Source organism: Pipistrellus kuhlii, unplaced genomic scaffold, assembly GCF_014108245.1.
Source record: "Pipistrellus kuhlii isolate mPipKuh1 unplaced genomic scaffold, mPipKuh1.p scaffold_m20_p_9, whole genome shotgun sequence".
NCBI lineage: Eukaryota > Metazoa > Chordata > Mammalia > Chiroptera > Vespertilionidae > Pipistrellus > Pipistrellus kuhlii.
Genome location: NW_023425595.1, coordinates 22,089,757 through 22,113,084, shown reverse-complemented (window position 1 = coordinate 22,113,084; position 23,328 = coordinate 22,089,757). Strand labels below are relative to the sequence as shown.

At 35.5% G+C, this 23,328-nt stretch overlaps 1 protein-coding gene across 3 annotated transcripts in view; it reads right to left on the bottom strand.

The window, feature by feature from the left end:
* The window catches only part of PIK3C2A (phosphatidylinositol-4-phosphate 3-kinase catalytic subunit type 2 alpha), a 79,636-nt gene that overhangs the window by 49,334 nt on the left and 6,974 nt on the right, over window positions 1–23,328 (bottom strand). For 2 of the 3 annotated variants that reach the window (XR_004986064.2, XM_036426314.2), the window contains exons 2-4: window positions 14,588–15,709; window positions 6,008–6,111; window positions 1,952–2,109 (exon numbers count right to left, since the gene is read on the bottom strand). Coding sequence is in view for 2 of the 3 variants with exons in the window: in XM_036426314.2 (XP_036282207.1) it covers window positions 1,952–2,109; window positions 6,008–6,111; window positions 14,588–15,646 (1,321 nt within the window). In the remaining variant the exon portion in view is untranslated. Of the gene's footprint in view, window positions 1–1,951; window positions 2,110–6,007; window positions 6,112–14,587; window positions 15,716–23,328 lie in introns of all 3 variants that reach the window. The other variant, XM_045578037.1, reaches the window with a different exon arrangement.

The following is a 23,328-nucleotide window of genomic DNA, read 5'->3' as shown; positions in this document are numbered from 1 at the left end:
CTATGAAGAACCAAACATTAGGCATTTGAAAAATTTTTAAGCAATCAGATCTTGATATAGCAAATCAAAATGTTATACAAATTAAAACATTTATTATCAATGTGTAAGCATTGATACTCATGCTTATTTCAATCAAGAGACCTACTGTCTTTTTATTTTCTTCAATTTTAGTATTAATTCTTACTGCATACTTAGAGTTAAATGTTTTTTCTAACCAAAATGTGAGGCATATTTTAAAATAATTCTTCCTTTAGAAATTAAATAATGACTGTTCACAGTTGGCTAATAATGATTTTTTCAAAGGGCCTTGAAAAGTACAAAGCTACAAAGTATCCAATATTAGACATATTCTGAGTTATAACCATTAAAGAAAAAAATAGCATAATTTTTAGGCTAAAGTGCTATAGAAATACAGGATCTTATTCTACTATTGGAATCCCATTAAAATAATATACATTGTGAAAAGCAATAAACTATGAAAGAAAATAAAAGTAGTTTTTAAAACTATAACAAAAAATTTCCTATATCAAATTTTGAAGAAAGACTTAGAACTAAAGGAAAAATATCTTCTACTTGGAGCAGAGATTTTCAACTGGTGTGTTGCAAGAATTTTTAAAATATGCCATACCTGACTATTTAGTCAGAGGCACTGACCTCTTTTCCCTTAAATTGTCAATTTAAAAAATGATGCCCCAGCCGGTTTGGCTCAGTGGATAAAACATTAGCCTGCGGACTGAGGGGTCCTGGGCTTGATTCTGGTCAAGGGCACATGTCCAGGTTGTAGGCTCGATCCCCAGTAGCAAGCGTGGAGGAGGCAGCCCATCAATGATTCTCTCTCATCTTTGATGTTTCTCTCTCTCTCTTCCTCTCCCTTCCTCTGTGACAGTGGTCGGCAAACTCATTAATCAATAGAGCCAAATATAAATAGTATAACAATTGACATTTCTTTTGAGAGCCAAATTTTTAAATCTTAAACTATATAGGTAGGTACATTGTTATTAACTTAATTAGGGTATTCCCAAGCTGGCCTTTTGCTAAAAACTCAAGGGGCCAAAAGAGCTGCTTGTGGCTCACGAGCCGCAGTTTGCCGACCACAGCTCTATGAAATCAATAAAAAATGTTTAAGAAAAAATAGAAAATGACAACAACCAACACAATAGTCATCTGGAGTGAATGAATTAAAATTATACATTTTTTTTTTTTGCAGACTGGCAATATATTTTTATGTATGCCATGAGATGAAGAAAGGTTGAAAATCACTGCCTTAGAAGAGAGGAGCTGAGCAAGATAACTGGAATTTCAATTTTACTGACAGTTTTTATAAGCAAGCATTCTTCTTGCCATAAAACAAAAAAATTTTAAAAAATTGATTTCCTGCCAAAACCGGTTTGGCTTAGTGGCTAGAGCTTCGGCCTGCGGACTGAGGGGTCCGGGTTCGATTCTGGTCAAGGGCATGTACCTTGGTTGCGGCCACATCCCCAGTGGGGGTTGTGCAGGAGGCAGCTGATCGATGTTTCTCTCTCATCGATGTTTCTAACTTTCTATCCCTCTCCTTTCCTCTCTGTGAAAAATCAATAAAATATATATTTTAAAAATTGATTTTCTATTTTATTAGCTATCGATTGGCCTTTTTATCTAATGTTTTTGGGCCTTGGCCAAGAGCCACTCATTAACCAGAGTTAATCAGCATTTTTCAGAGAAATATGTACAGTCGTTACAAAGGTAAACTGTTTTCCCACTGGTCCTAACCAAGAAAGTATCCAAATGAAATGCTAACTTTTTGAAAGAGTAACTAATGAATGTTAAGTATTTTACCTTACACACACACACACATTTTTTAAGAAGAATACTAATAACAGAGTTGGTTTCTTAAGAGAATGAAAATTATTAACATTTTAAACACTTCCTCTCTAATCAGAGCAAAACAGGATGGTTGGAACTACAAACTTACCATCACATGTAAAAGTAACTGGTAGTTGAAATCCTTCAATTTCAATGGAGACCTTCACACTAGCATTTTCTCCACATAAATTTCTTTGCACTGTGACTGGACTTAACAAATAGCCTGGATTTGTGCAGTGATTGGTATATGGAAAGTTGGTCTTTAATCTGTTCACAAGAAAGAAGAAATTAAATTCTTTTTTTTTAAGCTGCATTTATTTGAGCTCTGAACAAGGCTTTGCATGCTTACAGCTATTCAATTCTGTGCCTTTGTTCAATTCTAGAGCAGCTCATGAGAACTGCAATGAATGGACCCCTGTCAAAACTCCAAATACCAGAATTTGCCTTTTAAATCAAAGGAATTCAAGGAAAGAGATTAAATACTGCCAGGATGTCTTTGGTAGCATTATCAACATTAACTGGACACATAGCATTAAATGAGGTGCTCTGTTTCAGATTCTTTTGCTACACAGTATAATTACACAAAATGGTACATTTTTAACTAATACTGATAATATAGGTGATGTAGCCTTAAATTGTAACTGCCAGAGGAATAAAAGGTTTGTTGTCTTTTAAAACATCTTTTTTTTCTAAGATTCTTTTTCCTACACATTGTTTCTGGTTGTTAGACAATGATTTAAAAGCACACAGACACACAAACACAAACATAGTGCTATGAGGCCTTGATTTCCTCAAAGTAATTTCTAAAACACAGGGAATTTCCTATAAAAGTACTCATAACATTTATAGATATTCAAAGGAGCAATATCATTTAAATTTAAATATGAGCATGGTGTACAGCTCATCTCCAGACAGTACTTCTGTTATCAGAAGACAAAAGAGGATTTGATGCCCTCTTTAAACTAAGGTACTTCTTTTCAACATTTTTCTGAAAATTAAAAGATGAATTCCAATCTTCCAATCTACTTTTTCACAGAGTATAAATGAAATGAATACTGGAAGTGCTGCCTATTTGCTTCTGTAGAGATTAAAACAATTAAATCACAGGAGAAAAAAGAGCCATTCATTTCTTAAAGGGACATCTCCTCCTGACTTCAACCTCCCAGGTCACAGGGGAACAAGAGAAGTTCCTAGAAATGGTTTCAAAAACACCTCTATTTCAGTGCTCACTTTGGCAGCACATGTACTAAAACATAGAGGATTAGCATGGCCCTTGTCCAAGGATCACACACACACTTGTGAAGCCTAAAAACACAAAAAGTGCACGTCTGCATTCTACTGCTCTGAAATATTTGTTGGAATCATACTCTATTAAAGAAAATAAAATTACAAGAAGAATTCACTCTTTCTTTAGTTCATTTTAGGGTTTCATATTACACAAGCCAGGGTGTGTGTGTGTATGTGTGTGTTGTGTGTGTATAAATAAAAAAATAATCATTTTAATAAAGCGTGGGCCTGCGGACCAAAGGGTCCTGTGTTTGATTCCAGTCAAGGGCATATACCTTGGTTGCAGGTTCCTCCCCAGGCTGGGAGCATGCAGGAGGCAACCTATCAATGTGTTTTCCTCACATCAATGTTTCTCTCTGTGCTTCCCTCTCTCTAAAAATCTGTGGGAATATATCCTTGGATGAGGATTATAAACAAACAAACAAACAAACAAATAAATGTTTGAGAAATATCCTTGGATAAGGATTATAAATAAATAAGTAAATAAATAAGTAAGTAAATAAATAAATAAATGCCGAAACCGGTTTGGCTCGTGGACTGAAAGGTCCTGGTTTGATTCTGGTCAAGGGCATGTACCTTGGTTGCGGGCACATCCCCAGTAGGGGGTGTGCAAGAGGCAGCTGATCGATTATTCTCTCTCATCGATGTTTCTAACTCTCTATCCCTCTCTCTTCCTCTCTGTAAAAAATCAATAAAATATATATTTAAAATAAATAAATAAATAAATAAATAAATAAATAAATGTTTGACCCCCCCCAAAAAATCATTGTAGATTACTGGTAGTCTTTGTAAATTACTCAAAGATTCAAGTAGTGAGAAAAGGTAGATCACAGAGAGCCTAATTTCTTAAATTAAATGCAATAGTCATTCAACAGTTTCATAGAAAACACATAGGACTTCTGGAGAGAATTAAGGGACTAGACGAACACCTAACAGAGCATTTCCAAACCACTAAAGTAAAAGATTATTCCCAAATTATTAACCACACAAACATAATAATATAATGGCATAGGTAATCTAATAAATGCAATTTGCATACTAAGTCATCCAAAGTGTCATATATATATACACATATATATATATGTGTATATATATATAATTTTTTTACAGAGAGGAAGGGAGAGGGATAGAGTTAAAAACATCTATGAGAGAGAAACATTGATCAGTTGCCTCTTGCACACCCCCTACTGGGGATGTGCCCACAACCAAGGTATTGTACATGCCCTTGACTGGAATCAAACCTGGGACCCTTCAGTCCGCAGGCTGATTCTCTATCCACTGAACCAAACCAGTCAGGGCTTGTCTCCTATTTTATATGCCCAGTGAAAAATACGAGTTTTAAAAATCCAGTTAAGAGTAATAGTAATCTCTGCAGGGAAGAAAAGGTGGCTCTACTGATATTTTTCTTCTCTCCCCCCCCCCTCCCCGCCGTATTCTGCAGAACAGAAATTTTGGTTAAAAGGTAACATAAAGAAAGGCAGTTTTAATGAAATATTACCAATACTCTAGAAAATCTAGTTGAATATTAAATCTATTAATTAACATTAAAATAATGTACCTACTCAAAAATTATCTGGAAATCCCAAACTCTGCTTTGCTTAAAGTAAATCACACTGGGGAAAATATGGGATTCAGAATAAATTCCCATGATGGTGATCTACTTTCCCTTCTTTTGATAACATATCTCATGCCCTTAGCCACTTACACTTTTCCCTTTCAGGGTTTTTTTCTATCTGCTGTTGGCTGAGAGAACTCCATTTTGTCTTTACTAGTAAGACCATTAGATTGTGAAATCTAACCTATCATGGTTGTATTTCCTGCCTTCACAACAACCTCATCTGCAGTGGAAGAAAAGGAAAATAGGATAGAAAATTAGAAAACAGAATCCAAAGGGAGGAGGGTCCTTTCAGTATACGAATTCCTAGATCTGGCTGTCATTTGCTAGTAGCTCTGTCCCATCCTTACTCTTTCTGCTATATTGGCTTGTAAACCAATACATAATCTTTCTTGATTTAAACTAGTTTGAGATGGGTTTTTAGTACTTACTAGAGGCCGGTGCACAAAATCTGTGCATGGGAAAGGTCCCTTGGCCTGGCCAGTGATTAGGGTCGATCAGGGCCTTCCTTCCCCAGCTGCTGGCTGCCAGACAGCTGGGGCCTTCGTTCATTCCACGCCCAACCCCTGGTGGACAGTGCATGTCATAGCAAGCAGTCAAACTCAGTCGGTCAAACTCTCGAGGGGACAATTTGCATATAAGCCTTTTATTATATAGGATAATGGAAGTCCAGCTAATCCAGTGATATAATGGAAAGAAAAAATACTGAACCAGAGGCAAAAGAAACCTGGAGGACTAGTTTGGTAAGCTTGGTAGGTAACTTCTCTTGAGTCTCAATTCCCTCATCTATAAATAATATTAGACAGATTTAAGATTAAAAGAACGTTTTAGAAATGCATTTTTTAATATTCAGAAAATATACTTGTTCTTCTAATGGTGCCTGTTATCTCTTACATAAATGTATAACAATATTTTGAATGGTAGAAAATTTGTAGCAAAATAAAGTGTCCCTAAAACAAAACAAAAAAGGCATTATCTAAGTGTACTGAAACTTGAATGTTTAAGTCATAGTTTCATTGGTTAATAGATTATCAGACATCTATAGCATGACTTCAACCTTTCTTCTAAATACTCAAAAACATAAGAGATAAGAATACAGATTCAACTGTAGTTTATGTTCCAATTAAAATTTTAAACCACAGGGATAAAATGATTAAAAACTTAAAGAATTTAGAATTATTAGCTCTAAGTTAATTTTCAATAAACTTTTAAGCAAGCATTTAGTAAAAAATAATATTTCATTTAGAAAAGAAATTTCCTTACTTTGTAATGGATTGACAAAAAGCTGCTACTTCCTCGTTCTGCACTTCAATTTCTTGTAGAAGAGAACTTCCAGTTGGCAAACTACTGGTCCCATTTGGGTCTTTCTGTAATCAAAACAGTATTTTTATTTTAAAAGTAAAAGATCCCCAAAATGCTAAATAGCAGCACAGTACAAACACATTTTTGTAAAGATATGGAGTTAAAATAAGTGACATTAGTAACAGTTTTAATTTACGGACTTTTCTATCCAGAAAAGTAATGCCAACTAAGTTTTATTTTAAAATTCATTGGTTTTATTTGCTCAAAAAGTAGAAAGATGCTGTTCTTTGTGTTGATTAGTAAGAATGGAATGCTAGCCTGGCCAATGTTGCTCAGGGGTTGAGTATTGACCCAGAAACCAAGAGGTCCCCGGTTCTATTGGGCAGATGCCTGGGTTGTTGGATTCCCAGTAGGAGGCAGCTGATTAATGTTTCTCATTGATGTTTCCATCTCTCTCTCTGAAATCAATAACAATATATTTTTAAAAATGGAATGCTAAAATTATTTTCACTGAAACGAATACTAATTTAATAGCTGAGTGAAATTAAAGGACTAGCCCTTATTTCACTAAAACGAAGAGAGAACCCTATTTGAGACTTCCCTAGTAAATCAGAATTCTATTTACAGGGTGGTGCAAAAGCAGGTTTACAGTTGTGAGTACACAAAACAGAGTTTATTCTTGTATTATTTTCCATCCAAACGACAATAAACCTACTTTTGCCCCACTCTGTATTTAAACTTAGGCCTTCAATTCCAACAAAGCAGCTGGTTTTTTATACAAGAAAATGAGACCTACCAGTGGACATTTTCTGTGATAATAAACTTATACAAACAACCCGATAGTCCTTCAAAAGTTAAGGTTATATCTGATTGAAATTTGTGTGCAACTTTTAGGAGATAAATTCACTACCCAAGCAAAGCCAAATAGCAGAGTTCATAAGTAGAGGCATTTTGGTTATTACATAAAAATACTTAATTTGACACAAATTTCAAATGTAAATTTCCATTAAAATTAGAATTAGAACATTCCACAATTAAAAATTAAGTGAATCAGCTCTAGCAGGTTTGGCTCAGTGGATAGAGCGATGGCCTGCAGGCTGAAGGGCCCTGGGTTCGATTCCAGTCAAGGACACATGCCTGGGTTTTGGGCTTGATCCCCAGCTGGGGGCATACAGGAGGCAGCCAATCAATGCTTCTCTCTCATCATTGATGTTTTTCTCTCTCTCTCTTTCCCCCCCTCCCCCCCGTGTCTGTCTCTCTCTCTCTCTCTCTCTCTCTCTCTCTCTCTCTCTCTCTCTCCCTTCCTCTCTGAAATCAATAAAAAAAAATTTTTTTCTTTAAAAAGTAAGTGAATCAGAGTACCAGGTATAAATATCAAGAGTTGTAATAATTTTCAATAAACATTTTGTCAGAAAATTAAACTGAAAACTTAGGGCAAAATTCCTTCACGAATTTTCTTCTTTTTTAAAATGTGGCAGAGCCCTTTCTACTAGAATGTGATATGAGCATTTCGGGAACAAACAAACAAGTCTTGAATTCCAGAAAATTGCAACTAAAAATAACAAAGCTTATGAGAAAAACAGAGTTAAGGCTGATTACTCAAAATCATTGTAACTTTATAACCAAAACCCCAACTAACACAATAAAAAAAAAACCTTATAAAATACTAGTACAGCCGAAACCGGTTTGGCTCAGTGGTAGAGCGTCGGTCTGTGGACTGAAAGGTCCCAGGTTCGATTCCGGTCAAGGGCATATACATTGGTTGCGGGCACATCCCCGGTAGGGGGTGTGCAAGAGGCAGCTGGTCGATGTTTCTCTCTCATCGCCGTTTCTAGCTCTCTATCTCTCTCCCTTCCTCCTCTCTATAAAATATCAATAAAATATATTTAAAAAAAAAATACTAGTACAGTTAAGTCTCCACTTGAATTTGTACCTAGCATTATCCTGGAGTCCCTGCCTCTTCACTTATATCATCTAGACTATGATTTCTTCAATAAACAAAGTTATTAATGCAAAGAAAATGTCTTCACAACAGTTAATGTATTAACTGCTTCACCAGAGAGAGCTTAACATTGTGGAATATGAAGCCATTATTAAAGCTACTTATCCAACTATCATTTTTACTAAATAACACTTCAGCAAGATTTTCAGTGTTTTCCTTAATATTTTCTTATATTACTAATACTTTCTCTTTGCCAGAAAGTCTGTTCTTGATTGTTTTAAAATGTAAATATAATACAATATGGATGGACCTGAGGACATTATGCTAAATGAAATAAGCTAGTCACACACACAAAATATTGTAAGGCTCCACTTACATGAGGCACTTAAGAGAATTCAAAAATCAAAAAGACAAAATGGCCTAGCCGATTTGGCTCAGTGGATAGAGCATCAGCCTGTGGACCAAGGGGTCCCAGCTCAATGCCAGTCAAGGACGCGTACCTTGGTTGCAGATTCCTACCCAGCCTGGACCCTGGTTGGGGCTCGTGCAGGAGGCAACCAATCAATGTGTTTCTCTCACATTTGATATTTCTCTCTGTCTTTCTCTCTCTCTAAAAATAAATGGAAAAATATCCTCAGGTGAGGATTAACAACAATAAAAAAGACAATATATCTAATGGTAGTTGCCAAGAGTTTGGGTGAAGAAAAATGAGAAGTTGTTTAATGAGTACAGAATTTCAGTTTTACAAGGTAAAAAGAGTTACTATAAGGATAAATGGTGGTAATGACTGCCACAACAATATAAATGTATTTAATAACACTGAACTGTAATCTTAAAAAAGACCAAGATGGTAAATTTTATTACTTGTATTTTAGCACAATTGAAAAAATATTTAGCGAGTATTGAGAATTTATTACATGTCTGGCTCTGCTGTAAGCAATTTACTGGTAGATATGTATGTAATATTTGTTTCTAACAAAGTCCAAGTAGGAGGGTACTATTATCCCCATTTTACAGATTTTTAAAAAATGAGGTTCAGAGAAGTTAATTAACTCACATAAGGTCACACAACCAATATATTCAGAGACAGAAGCTAAACCCAGGTATCCTGGCTTCAGAATCACATACTTAATTAACATACCAACCTATCTCTCAAGTCTGTAAAAAAAAAATAAATAAATAAAATTAAAAAATAAATAAAAAATCAATGCAATGAGAAAAACATATGACCTTTGCAGGAGCAATGTTATAGAAAACCTCTATTTTTGCTTGACCCAATAGTCATCTTTCCTTCTTTAACTATTTTGCATGTTTTACTTAACAGATTTTGAATCCTTAGCGACATTTCTAGATTTTTCAAAAATCAAATGTTGCATTTTTTACAGTGCCATTCATGAATGAGATTCTTTCTTTCAAGCAGGTTATAAGTTTCAATGGACAGTGACAGAAATAGATTATAATAACTAACTCTCTAGTCATACATTAAGGTAATAATAGGCTCTGGAAAGTTAACTCAAAAGTTCTGTCCACAAAGTAAAATATAGCTGGGTTGCCAATGATTTTGTCTCATACATTAACATTAGCATTTTTGTTTGTTTTTCTTCACTCTTTTTTTAAAAAAAATTTTTTTTTATTGATTTCAGAGAGGAAGGGAGACAGAAAGACAGAAACATCAATGATGAAAAAAAATGGTTGATTGGCTGACTCATACATGCCCTCTACTGGGGAATTGAGCCTACAACCCAGGCATGGGGTCCTGACTGAGAATTAAACCAGATCTCCTGGTTCATAGGTTTGATGCTCAGCTACCAAGCCACACCAGATGGGCTCTCTACTCTTTCTAAAAAATTGTTTTTCAATTTTACACACAGTCTCTTAGCTCTTGCCCCAACTCTTCTCTCCACTCTACTCAAACAACCTACCTAAGCATCAAAGTATCTCTTTTCTCCATTGATCTTGCACACTTTTATGTGGCACTCAAGGCTTTGTATTTTGTACTGCAATTTATATGTACACACAGCCTGTCTCCCTCTTCTAACTCAAATTCTTTAAGAATGAGGTCTGGAAAAAAAAAAAAAAAAGAAGAAGAATGAGGTCTGCAAATGATTGATATTTGTAAACCTCACAAGGTATAGCCTCAAATATTTTTCAATGTATGAAAGAGACAAATGATAATCAATAAGAAAATAACTGCTAATGCTATCATCCAATATATGGAACAAAAAAAAAGTATGTTGTGGAAGATATTGAGTCCTCTAGTAAATATATTAGGCTTAGAAATTTTTTATCATAATCTAGAAATATTTTATTCTAGAAATTCTATTCCAGAGCTAAAGATCTAGATTTGAGGATCTTTCATCCAATTTCTGCAATTTCCTACAGGGATATTTATGTCTGCTAATCGCTGTCAGCCTCATCAGGAGCACTGAGAGGGCAATATCCCAGCCAAAGGGGTTTTGGGTCCAAGTTCCATCAAAAGGATACAGTCTCTTTAGAAGGCTAAGGGTTGCACTCACTGGGAATGAAGCTGGGACATCTCTCTCTCACACACTAAGAGATTGATTGATTTATTATATGAAATTAAATCATAGAATTATAGAGAGTAACAAGACTGGACCACAGTTGGCAAACTGGATATCCAAGAGAGTCAAAGGCTCCAGTCTGAATCTGTCAGGCCAAAGATTAAGAGCCGAAGTTTCAATTTGGATCTGAAGGCAGGAAAAAAATCCATGTTCCAGCTCAAAGGCAGTTAGATAGGAGGAGTTCCTCAAAGGCAGTCGGATCAGCCTTTTTGTTTTATTCAGGACTTCAATTGATTGGACAAGTCCCATGATATTAAAAAAGACAATATGCCTTTATTCAATCTACTGATTCAAATATTAATCTTGTCCAGAAACATCCTGACACACAAAATGTCTGACCAAATGCCTAAGCACCCCATGGCACAGTCAAGTAGACACATAAACTTAATCATCACAGCCTCTCAACCATAATGACCCACAAAGTCACATCACTATGAAAGTCTAAACCAGTAGTTTTTAAATTCTGTATCTTGGAGCCCAAAGAATAAAGCACTGAACAAGAGAAAACAGGTAACAAACATTAAAGATAGCCAAGAACAAAACTTTAGGCAAATGCCTAAGTTTAGAAGCTAGACAAAGAAAAGGAGTCAAAGATTATAGGATAAAAAGTAGGAAGCATGACTAGGGCAACAGAAGAGAAGTTTCAAAAAAAGGATGTAGTCAATTGTTGCAAATGAAACAAAAGGGGTGGAGAGTGAATGTGGTCAGTAGATTGGCAATGAATAGTCATATTACCAGAAGTAAGTTTCTGCAATATGATGGGAACAATAGAGGACAAAGAGAGACTGGAAAGGCAGTTAAGTACAAATTCCCTTATAAAAAATAATGGTAGAAAATACTTGGAGGAAATAGGAAAGGGAAGGAATATCTCTTTCCTCAATCCAGAAAGAAGGACAGATCTGAGATGGGGAAGTACATACAAAGAATAGCCTTGACCTCAACATTAAAAAAAAAAAAAAAGGTAATGAGGTCATTTACTAGAAGAGTGGTAGAAAGGGTTAATTAGGGGATTAAGGAAAGCAGTGAAGATTTGAAATGATTCACAAAAACTTATCAGTACAGTATATACTGATAAGTTTTTGTGAATCATTTAAAAGCAGTGAAATGATTTTGTGAATCATTTTGTGAATTATTGTAAAGCAGTTATAAGAATGGGAAAGCTTTATGCCTACAAAAGTCCAAGGTTCATGCCATATTACCCCAAAATTAGATAAACACAATACTAAGTTTTTAATAAATATACCGAAAGCATTAAATATATATAACAGTTACTATTTAGAACTTGGTTGCTTCCTTATTGGAATTAAAAAAAAAAAAAAGATTTTTTATTATCCTTTATTTTTAAATGTATTTTTTATTTATTTCAGAGAGGAAAGGAGGGGGAGAGAGAGATAAAAACAATCAATGATAAAGAGAATCATTAATTGGCCACCCTCACTGGGAATCGAGCCCTCCCTGGAAATCAAATTGTGACCTCTTGGTTCATTTGTCAACATTCAATCAGTGAGCCACACCAGCTGGACTTCCTTATTGAAATTTTTTTTTTAATTGTTACAGAAAAGACTGCAGTAACCTATCCAAGTAGAGTACTACATTCAACTACAGTAGATAATGAAAATCATGTTTTGTTCAAGTTTCCCTCACCTTTAAAATTAATAATAGACAATGGGAATATAAGTTTATAATGTTAATATAATTAACTTTTAGAATGAGTAAATATCAGAACTTTGCAGAACCACTTCTATGAAAATAATTTAATTCATTACTCAAATTTATGAAATGTGCTCAAAATAGCTAAATATATAGCTATTAACTCAAAATCCGATTTAAATTTAAATTGCCATAAGACAGTTTTAAGTAGTATTCCTTTTCTTGGTTTTATTCACAAAACATTTGAACTAAAGTATTTAGATTATTATTAACAAAACAAGACACTTAAAGGAAATAGGAAGTAAGCTTGCTGAGTAAGAAGAAAACACCCTTCTGAGTTTTCACCACAAAGCATAAAATTCTAACAGCTTTCAAAAGTGTAATTAAGTACATAAAGTAACTAAAAAGAACAGACTTCACAATCTTATTTCCCAACAAAAAATATAAACCTCAGAGGAAAGCTTTTAATTAGAGATGAATAGTGTATGAAAAATTAAAAGCTCCATCTAATATTTGTACCACAAACTTCCAACACTACTAGTGTTCTATTTGCCTTCCCCTTTTTGGCCTAAATGAAACCAAACTTTATCTTCTTATACATAAAGAAAATGATAAAATCTTGTGTTAATAAAAGGGCTTAGAATTTTTCTTTAAATATAGAAATCCTTTTACAGCATTTGTAATAGGTGCACACCAAACTTCTGATTGAAGGCCTTCAGTAATTGTGCATTAACAACCTATTGGCTACTTTTATAAATACCTTTGTTGACATTTACCTATAATACCTGCCTCCCTGTATTTTCTTCCCTTATTTTACTTTTAGGGACAATAAAATTTAAAATTAAGTTACTAAATTGAATTTCTCAATTCACAGAGAAATATATAAACAAATAAGATTTGCTTAATTTTCAAGTTTTCTATAAAATATTTAACTTTCAGCACCTGCTATCACTTGTCTCTATTAAAATGAAACACAATGCTTGCTATTTAATGTAGCACAAAGTAACATGCTTAATATAATGTATTGAAAATTTTAGTATATCACTATTTTATCTTTATTAGAATACTATGAGCTTGGCTATGTAGCTCAGTTGGTTAGAGCATAGCCTTATACACCAGAGGGTAGTGAGTTTGATTCCTGTCAGGGCACATACCCAGGTTGTAGGTTTGATCCCAGGTTGGGGCACATGCAGGAGGCATCTAAACAATGTTTCTCTCTTTCTCTCCTCTCTCCTCTCTTCTCTCTCTCTCTTTCTCCCCCCCTCCCCTTCCTCTCTGTAAAATTTAAAAAACAAATTGTAATTATAAAAGCAAAATACAAATCTGCAATTAGATATATTATATTTGGAAAGGAAAAGTCTAAACAGTGCTGTCTCTCTTCTGAGGGAAGACATCCTGCCCAGCCACCCTTTAATAATTTTTCCAATACAGTAAGACTATATGAATTCAACAACTACATCATATAATCCTACATAATAAAAGGCGAATAATCCGCAAATCAACTAAGCAGCTGCTATGATGTGCACTGACCACCAGGGAGCAGATGCTCAATGCAGGAGCTGCCCCATGGTGGTCAATGTGTTCTCACAGAAGGAGCAGAGCCAGAAGCCGGGCTTATGGTTGGCCTGGTTAGTGCAAGGGTGATGGTGGGAGTCTCTCCTGCCTCCAAGGCAGCACTAAGGACCCCTGGCGGACATCCCTCAAGGAATCCTTGACTGCAAGAGGGCACAGGCCAGGCTGAGGGACAACCCCCCGACCCCAGCCTTGTACATGAATGTCATGCACCGGGCCTCTAGCAGATTATATTTACACTCCTCCTTTTTATCTATATAGGTGATTAAAGAGAGTCCTTTAAATGGCTTTTCTCCTGTCTCTCCGGGGTTATCCTCTTTCTCTTTCTTTTGCCATTCATTCATGGTTAAAAGTGATAAAACAATATAATGAGGAACAATATAACAATATAAAAAATAAAATGAGAATTTTTATAATGGAGTTAAAACCACAATTCCTTGTTTTACATTGAAAAAATAAGAGATAAGGAAAAGTAGGACCACATAAAAGAAGACATGGAGAAACAGATAAAAATCATTTTAAATGCCTATCAGTGATAGTCAGATTCTTGATTGGAAGTTCTTTCAATTTATAATCCTTGAAAAAATAACAGTAACAGCAAGCAATCTTTCAATTGACCAAAACACATTTAATCCTTTACCATACAGTTTAAGAGTCACAGCACACTTAAGAACAAGAAAATAAGATTCAAAATGAAAAATACTTTACCTAATAAATTATGCACACAAATATGAATTTTGTGTTACTACTAAATTTGGTAAGTTAATTTAAAAACAAACAAACAAAAAACTGTACCTGAGATATTTGGCCCTGAGTTGTTCGAATATTTAAAGATTGGCTTCTTGTTACCATTGCCCCAGAAAGAGATTTTCCATTCACCTTTCTTTCAAGGTGACAACTTGCTAGTGATCTCTCTTCAAGAAGAACAGCATCCCAAGGATCCTCTGCTAGCAAACCTGGGACATTTTTCTCTTCTTCATAGTCTAATACCTCCACACTGTCCACCTTAGGCTTACTTAGAGGATCCAAGTCTAACCAGTCAAATTTACTGATATCTTCAGACTTTGGAGATACCTGTAGATTGCTTATTGTAGCTTTTGAATTTGTTATCTCCAAATCAGTCCTTGCTTTTCCATTTTTTAAAAATGCCGATGTACTAGCTATTTTGTCGAACAGCTTTGCCATGTCAGGACTGACTACTGGACGACAGATAGGTAAGCTTCCTTGTGGATGAAACTGTGTGGCCGATGTCAAAGGATATGAAAAATATGGAGACTGTCCTGGAAGACTTAAATATATAGGTTCTGTGGTTGGAAAAGTAGGCATTCTTGGATTAAAGCCATTTTGGAATGCAGTCTGTTTACTACTATATGTTGACTGATAAATAGAAGGTAAAGTATAAGTGGAAGGCCCAGATAAACCAGTTGGCCACTGTCCTCTCTGAATAGTAGGTCTAAGATACAGCTGTGCTGAAAACGAAGGGCTCAGAACAGGAGTAACTGGCATTGCAGGTGTTTTCTTTGTCTCAAAACTGTCATCTAGCAATAGTTTCTCCAGTTCAGCTTGAGTTAGCTTTTCTACATCAATATCAACTGCTCTTTTTTGGGTATCTGATTCAGGAAACACCATGAGGTCATAATCCTGTTTGTTATAATCTTGTGCTCTTTGTGTGGTGCTGCTTGACAACTCAAAGCCTCGATGATTATCAGCTACTTGTCTATCTTTCTGCAGTTTTGCTAAAGCCTCTGCTTCCATCTGTAACGCTTCTTCTTTGTCCACATCTTTTGTTCTTGTTGGGTCCAGATGTGAAGATGAACATTGCTTAAATCCATTGCTGCTGGATATCTGAGCCATATCCACTTAACAGACCAACCTTCCTCTAATCTGTTTTTTTCTTGTAGCTCCCAAAAGCAAGACCTGTACACAAAAATAAACATAATACTCGATTAAAATTTTTAAACACGTTTTCTTTTTAATCTAGTTCATATAATTTAGTTAGGCTTTAAAGCCACGTACAAACACATTACCAAATAAAATAAAATGAAGTTAGGGTGAAAGAACACTTAAAATTTCTTATACACTCACTGTTAGATGAGGGAAGATATTTAGACATAGACGACTGCCCCATTCCCGGGAAAGCTACAACAATAAATGAACTCAACAAGCTTTCACTTCAGCTTCACAATAGCTACCCATAAACTTCTGCCAGAATTCTTGACATGAAATGGCTTAAATGCTAGTCACTATTTGCAAGAATTCCAACAGGTTTTACTGTTATGTAAATAGCAAATCAAAGAGAATTTCATCTTTTGCTATTTGTTAAACTACTCAAAAGCCAATTAGCAATAAAAGTACTCAATACCTAGTAAATAAAATTAAGAAACTAACAGTCTATCAAAATAGCATATGAAAAACTATTAAGTTTATCAGTTTTTATCATACTTCTATTCTGATTACCTTTAATTAAAATAGTTATAATACTAAAATTTCTCCTTTTCAAATTGCTAAAATATTTATTCAGAAGACAGCTTATTAAACTTTCTCAAAGATCAGTTTTTTTTTAATTTATACTTCTCTGTTTAAGAGAAACACTTAATTCAGATGAGATTACCTGTGAATAGGATCAATTAAAGGGTTAGTTATCTACTATGCAACAGAGGACACATTTTATGCTTCTAATCAAAATAATACATGTGTTAAGTGTGGGTTCTGGAGTCAGACCACCTTGATTTATGAGGCGGTAAGACCTTGGACAAATGAAAACTTTTCCATGCTTTAGGTTCCTAACTTCTAAAATGAAAAAAGTATCTACTTCTTAAATTATAAGGATTAAATGAAACACTGCAACTCAAAGTATTTACCAGTGGCCTTGAGTATAAGCACTAAATAAATGACACCTATTACTGATCTAATCTAGTATGAGATATACCTAATTTGAAGACTTAGAAAGCAAGAGAGTTCCTGCTTACACCCTTTTCCTAGCATAGTGCCTGTCTACAGTATACACTTACCGTATTCTTCGGACCATAAGACGCACTTTTTCCCCCCCAGAAGTGGGGGGGAAAAGTCCCTGCGTCTTATGGTCCAAATATAGCCTACACATATACTTTTAAAAAAAAGTTTTTTTACTTGCCCGGCTCTGTGTGGTCTCTGTGTGCTTGCCCGGCTCTAAAATGGTTCTAAATGCTGCTGTTTACTTTACAGGGTTGATTACATGTGTTTATGACTGTGATGTTGGGTTTTAATGCACATAAAATATTTTAGGACACTATTTGTTTCAGAATCTTTTTTTCTTCATTTCCCTTTTCTAAAAACTGGTGCGTCTTATGGTCCGGTGCGTCTTATGGTCCGAAAAATACGGTAATAAATATTTAATGAAAGGACATAGAAAAATACCCAAAGCAAATTCAAATTAATATAACACAAATGAAAATCCTAAGTGTTGAGGTAATACTAAATTTTTTTTAAAAAAGTATTAGTGATGAGAACATGAAGAAAGAGGTATCCAAGGAAGACATCCTTTGCAATTCTTTTATACAATTACTAGAGGCCTGGTGGGGTTCCTCGGCCTGGCCTGCGGGAGATAGGGAAACTGGCCTGAGGGTCCCCTGAGGGTCCTGGATTGTGAGAGGGCGCAGGCCAGGCCGAAGGACTCCACAAGTGCATGATTGCGGCTTGGGAGGGACCATAGGAGGGCTCTAGGGTGTGTCTGACTTGTCTCCCTACTGGCCCAGTCCCAAACAGTCAGACTCCAGCAGCAAGCTAACCTACCAATCGGAGCATCTGCCCCCTAATGGTCAGTGTGGGTCATAGTGATTGATCTAATGGTCGGATAGCTGAATTTGAGGCATTTCACTGGAAAGCTATTCCAAGTTTTTCCCTTCTTGGTAGACCACAAACTAGGAACAATGTACACTTAAAATTTGTACACTTCATTGTATGTAAATATTTTATCAAAAGAAAAAAACTGAACATAAATATTGACTCTTGCTAAATATGCACAAAGTAATTACAGTGGTTCTCAACTTTTCTAATGCCACAACCCTTTTACAGTTCCTCATGTTGTGGTGACCCCCAACCATAAAATTATTTTTGTTGCTACATCACAACTGTAATGTTGCTACTGTTATGAATCGTAATGTAAATATCTTATGTTTTCCGATAGTTTTAGGCAACCCTGCTAGAGGTTCTCAACCTGTGGGTCACAAGGTTGAGAATGGAAGAGTCTAAGACCATTGGAAAACACAGATATTTACATTATGATTCATTAACAGTAGCAACATTACATTTATGAAGTAGCAACGAAAATAATTTTATGGTTGGGGGTCATCACAACATGAGCAATTGTGTTAAAGGGTCGTGGCATTAAAAAGGTTGAGAACCACTGAATTAGAGGAAAGTATTAATATCTACAATTTACTTTGAAATGCATCAAAAAATAAGATGAATTGATTAATGGAGAGATAATAGATGAATATGTGATAAGGGAAGTAGGGAAAATGTTATCAGTAAAGTCTAGGTGGTAGGTATACTGGTAGTCACTTTGAAATTGTTTCAACTTAGCTAGATTATTGAATATTTCCCAAATATTGTAAAATGCTGAGTGCAGAGGGAACAGACACAAATTCCTCCTATTCCAGTATACATTACCCTTTGCAATGTGACTTTACTGCTCCTCCCATAAGGAGGTGGGGTCTACTTCTTTACTTCATCTAAGCTGGTTTTGTGACTTTCTTTGACTAAGATAATATGAAAGAAATGAGTGACACTGTGGGAGTTCTCAGTTAGGGTCATAAAAGGCCAGTGCTTCAGTTCTTCCTCTTTTGAGTGTAGCCACTGCCATGTGAATACTTATAAAGAATGAGAGCCAGGAAAGAGAGGCCCAGGCAATAACCAGCACTGACCACCAAACATGTGAGTGAAGTCACCCTCTTAGACCATCCATCCATAGTCCAAATGACCACACCCACATGAGTGACCCACATGCATGACCAGCAAAAGAAACCACCCAGCCTAAGTTCCAGCCTAACTGCTAACCCACAATATCATTTTGCAATGGTTTGCTACACAGCAATAAAAACTGATAAACCTTTTATTTTTACTTTTAGAACACAAAACTAAAGTTACTTACCTATTTAACAATAAATTCCTGTTTTAACCAGGACAGCTACCACCACTACCTTCCCTTTACAATTCAGAGAATGAACAGTTCCCTTTTCCTTTCTAAAGCTGCTCCCTTTCTTTATCCTTAATCCCACTAAATTCCCTACTTCTTTATGATTGCCTCCTTTGCATTATTAATTTCTCCTTTACTTGCTTTTCTGCTCCTCTGCCATGAAAGTGTTCAAATTTTCTCCATACTGAGGGGAAATTTTCTCAACATTCTCTTTTAGACTCCAGTAGCTTCCATTTCCATTTTCTCCTTTCAGGGCCCAACTTCTCAAATAAGTCCTTTCTTTACTCATTCTGTCTTAGAAAAAAATCTACTTGTCCTTTAGGGCCCAATTCAAGTATAGCTTTTTGCCTGAAGCTTTTCTTAATGCAGAATTCATCTTTTTACTAGTAACTCAAATCTTTATTTTGCAGACTTTATGCTGCTTTTGCCTGCTTGGCATCCTTTCTTCTGGTAGTGATATCTATAATGTCCTTTTTGGAAACTACTTATCTCCTTTTTATTCCATCTAGTTTGAATAGGGCTGGACCATACTTACACCCCAACCACTCCAGAGGATCCAAGACTAGCCAGTCAGAGTTAAACCCAGGACTTCTGAAACTTTGTACAGGAAGCTCATCGTTGAGGTTGCTAAGCTGAACGGGTGTAAGCCTAACACTGCTGTCACTATCTTTGCCTCCACTTGAGGAGATGCTACCTGAGAATGTGTATCCAAGCCAGAAGAGAGCAAAGATAATTGAGGCAGATTCTGGATATTACATTAAGTATATGGATCTAACCCATGTTCAAGGCCAGTCTTTTCATTTATGTGAGGCAATAACTCTTTGCTTTAGCTACTTTAAAATTACTTTCTGCCATGATAACCAAAAATATCTTTATTAACACAGAATCTGTAATATGCATGTTCACCTAACTGACTAAAATATGCTTCTGAGGTACAGAGGCCTACTTTGCTCATGTTTTTCTTCCCTACAACATTTAAAATCACCTTGCTTAATAAATTTGGAACTAAATTTAATGAATATGTGTTAACAGGAGGGAATAGGACTGATGAAAAGTATTGAAAAAGGAATTTCAGATAAAACAAGAGTATGGAGGCTTTATTGTAAAAATGAGTCAAGTGTAAATTGCCTGTTACTGAACACCACAACACATTGCCTATTCCCCCCCCACACACACACACACAAAATCAGGTGGATAAGAACAAATTAACAATTTACAAAGAGATAAAGATTCATCTTTCACAAGCATAATGACGCTGTTATTTAAGTATTCTCCTGGCTCCCATATTTGATAATAATATTACATAGTTCTGAAATGGGATGTGGATTTTTTTAAGTGAGTTTGAGATACAGTTTATTCGATGGAGAACATATACTTATTGCAAGTATTTCAAATTAGTGTTATTGCTCATTTACTAACAAAAGTATAAAATAGTCTGAAATATATTTTAATAATGAATGTGGTGTTTCACATTATCAATTCATTTGCTTGCTCAATCCCTGGTTCCAACCCAATATAGTGTGCTAAAGTATACAAAATAGTATGCAAAAGTAAGTATATTCTAAAGCAAATTCAACTCAGTGATAGTGATCTATTAGCAGCTAAATTACTATACTTTAGTTTTCCATATGAATACTTAAGTGGTAAAAAGGACTTTAAAAATTGTCCAAAAGTAATTCTGTGCTTCAGCTATTTTCCTGGAGCTGCTATACTGACATGCTCCATTAATTTTTAAAAATGAAACTTCATCTGATGACAAACATTTAGCAGGGAATAATTTCCTGCATGCTAATTCAAAATGAAAATGTCAATGCTAATGTTCTCCTAACTCAAACTGGGAAAGACAATATAAGTAGTGTTTGAATGATGACTGTATGCCATCTGCCAAAAATTTCCCAACATAAAGTAACCCAGTAATGAACTCAAGGCCATAGCTACTTTAAATTCTTCAAAAGAGGCAATTAAGCTATTCAGTTAAACTTTGGATACCAAAAGAATTAGTTTAAAAGCTCTTGGCTTCTTCTGTGGTAGACATTCATTTAGAATTTAAATTTAAATCTCAGGAAAAAAATAAAGCAAGCCAGCCCTGCTATCCATCTAAATACTCTCCCATCTTAAAATTAAAAAGCAAACAAACATCTAAGAATATGGAGAAACAATTATTTAAGTTCAACAATACAAATCTATCTTGTCTACAATGAAAGAAAAAATAAATCTTTGTACCTCCCTGGAATTGAATATTATGCCACCACTAAAAATAAATTTATGAAGACTATAATAACTATGAAAAGTATTTATTAAAATTGTAGCACCCTAGCCAGTTTGGCTCAAGTGGATAGAGTCCATCTATGGACCAAAGAGTCCCAGGTTTGATTATGGTCAAGGGCACATACCTCAGTTGCAGGCTCAGCCTAGGCCCAGGGCTTGTGCAGGAGGCCACAAGGCAATGTGTTTCTCTCACATCAATATTTCTCTGTCTTTCCCTATCTCTTCCACTTTCTCTCTCTCTCTCTCTTTCTCTCAAAAAAAAAAATTCCTTAGGTATTTAAAAAAAAATTTGTAGTAAACATATACCTCAGGCCAAATATTGTTTTAAGCATCATATTAACTAATTTAATCCTCACAAATTCTATTAAGTAGCTATTATTATTATCCCAAGTATGCAAATGAAACTTAAGCACACAAGTTATATAATCTGCCCAAGTTCATAGCAGCTAGTGGTGAAATCAGGACTCAAATTCAGGCAGTTCTAATTCACTATGATATATTTTAATATTAACAGTTACCTAGAGAATCATTAAGTGTCTAAACATACCTTATTCATTATAAATATCAAGTTTCTTCCTTAATCTATATGCACTAATAGATTTTGTTGTTTCTTTTAATTCTACCATTACATAGTTATTACTGCTAGTTAGTTATAACATGTATCAACTTACTGGTTAATTTTTTTTTATTACCAGATGACTAGCAAGTTTATAATTTCATTGAGGGCATGAATTCTTATTTTATTCATCCTCTACTCACAAACCTGCCAAAGTTCTTGAATGAATGCACCAACAACTAGAGGACTTAAGACATCAATTCTTTAACAAAGAAGTTCAAATTCTGAAACAAAAGAACATACTCAGCCTGGCCAGTGTAGCTCAGTGATTGAGTGTCAAAGATCACTGGTTGAATTCCCAGTCAGGGCACATGTTCAGACTGTGGGCTTGATCCCCAGTAGGGGGCATGCAGGAGGCAGCCAATCAGTGATGTTCTCTCATTGATGTTAAAGCCTAAAAAAATAAAGCCCATCTGCTGAAACCAGTTTGGCTCAGTGGTAGAGGGTTGGTCTGTGGACTGAAAGGTCCTAGGTTCGATTCCGGTCAGGGGGGTGTACGTTGATTGCGGGCACATCCCCGGTAGGGGGTGTGCAAGAGGCAGTTGGTCGATGTTTCTCTCTCATCAACGATGTTTCTCTCATCGACGTTTCTAGCTCTCTATCTCTCTCCCTTCCTCTCTGTAAAAAGTAAAATATATATATATTTACACACATATATAAAGTATTTGGAAGTCATCTTACCTATATCAAATAATAAACCATTACTTTCTTTCTCTCAGACAGGACAATCATTTGTGAATATTCTCAGAATTGGTTTTCAGAGACACATTATCCTTTTTGGTCAAGTAGAGTGGAAGAAGTGTCAGAAATGACTGCTTAAAGTGGGAAATACCCAGCAGATATGGCTCAGTGGTTGAGTGTAGACCTATGAACCCGAAGGTCACGTTTCAATTCCCAGTCAGGGCACACGCCCAGGTTGCAGGCTTGATCACCAGTGTGAGGTGGCAGGAGGCAGTCTATCGATGACTCTCTCATCATTGATGTTTCTATATCTCTCTCTCCCTTCTGCTCTGAAATCAATAAAAATATTTTTAAACAGCCGAAACCAGTTTGTCTCAGTGGACAGAGCATCAGCCTGTGGAATGAAAGGTCCCATATTCGATTCCGGTCAAGGGCATGTACCTTGGTTGCGGGCACATCCCCAGTAGGGGGTGTGCAGGAGGCAGCTGATTAATGTTTCTCTCAAACATAGATGTTTCTAACTATCTCTCTCCCTTCCTCTCTGTAAAAAATCAATAAAATATATTTTTTAAAATATTCTTAAACAAAGTGGGAAAGAACTTCAACACATGGTAGGTTGAAGAGAAGGATTCAGGGAACAAAGACTAAAAGGTATAATAGTAGGACATAAATACTAGTTCAGATTCTGGTTTGGTAAATAACGGAATCCGAAGCACAGATGAAAACACTTGTAAAGAAAGCGATACCTTAGGACACTGAAGTGATAAAGGTAAGAAAACAATGGATGACTGGCAG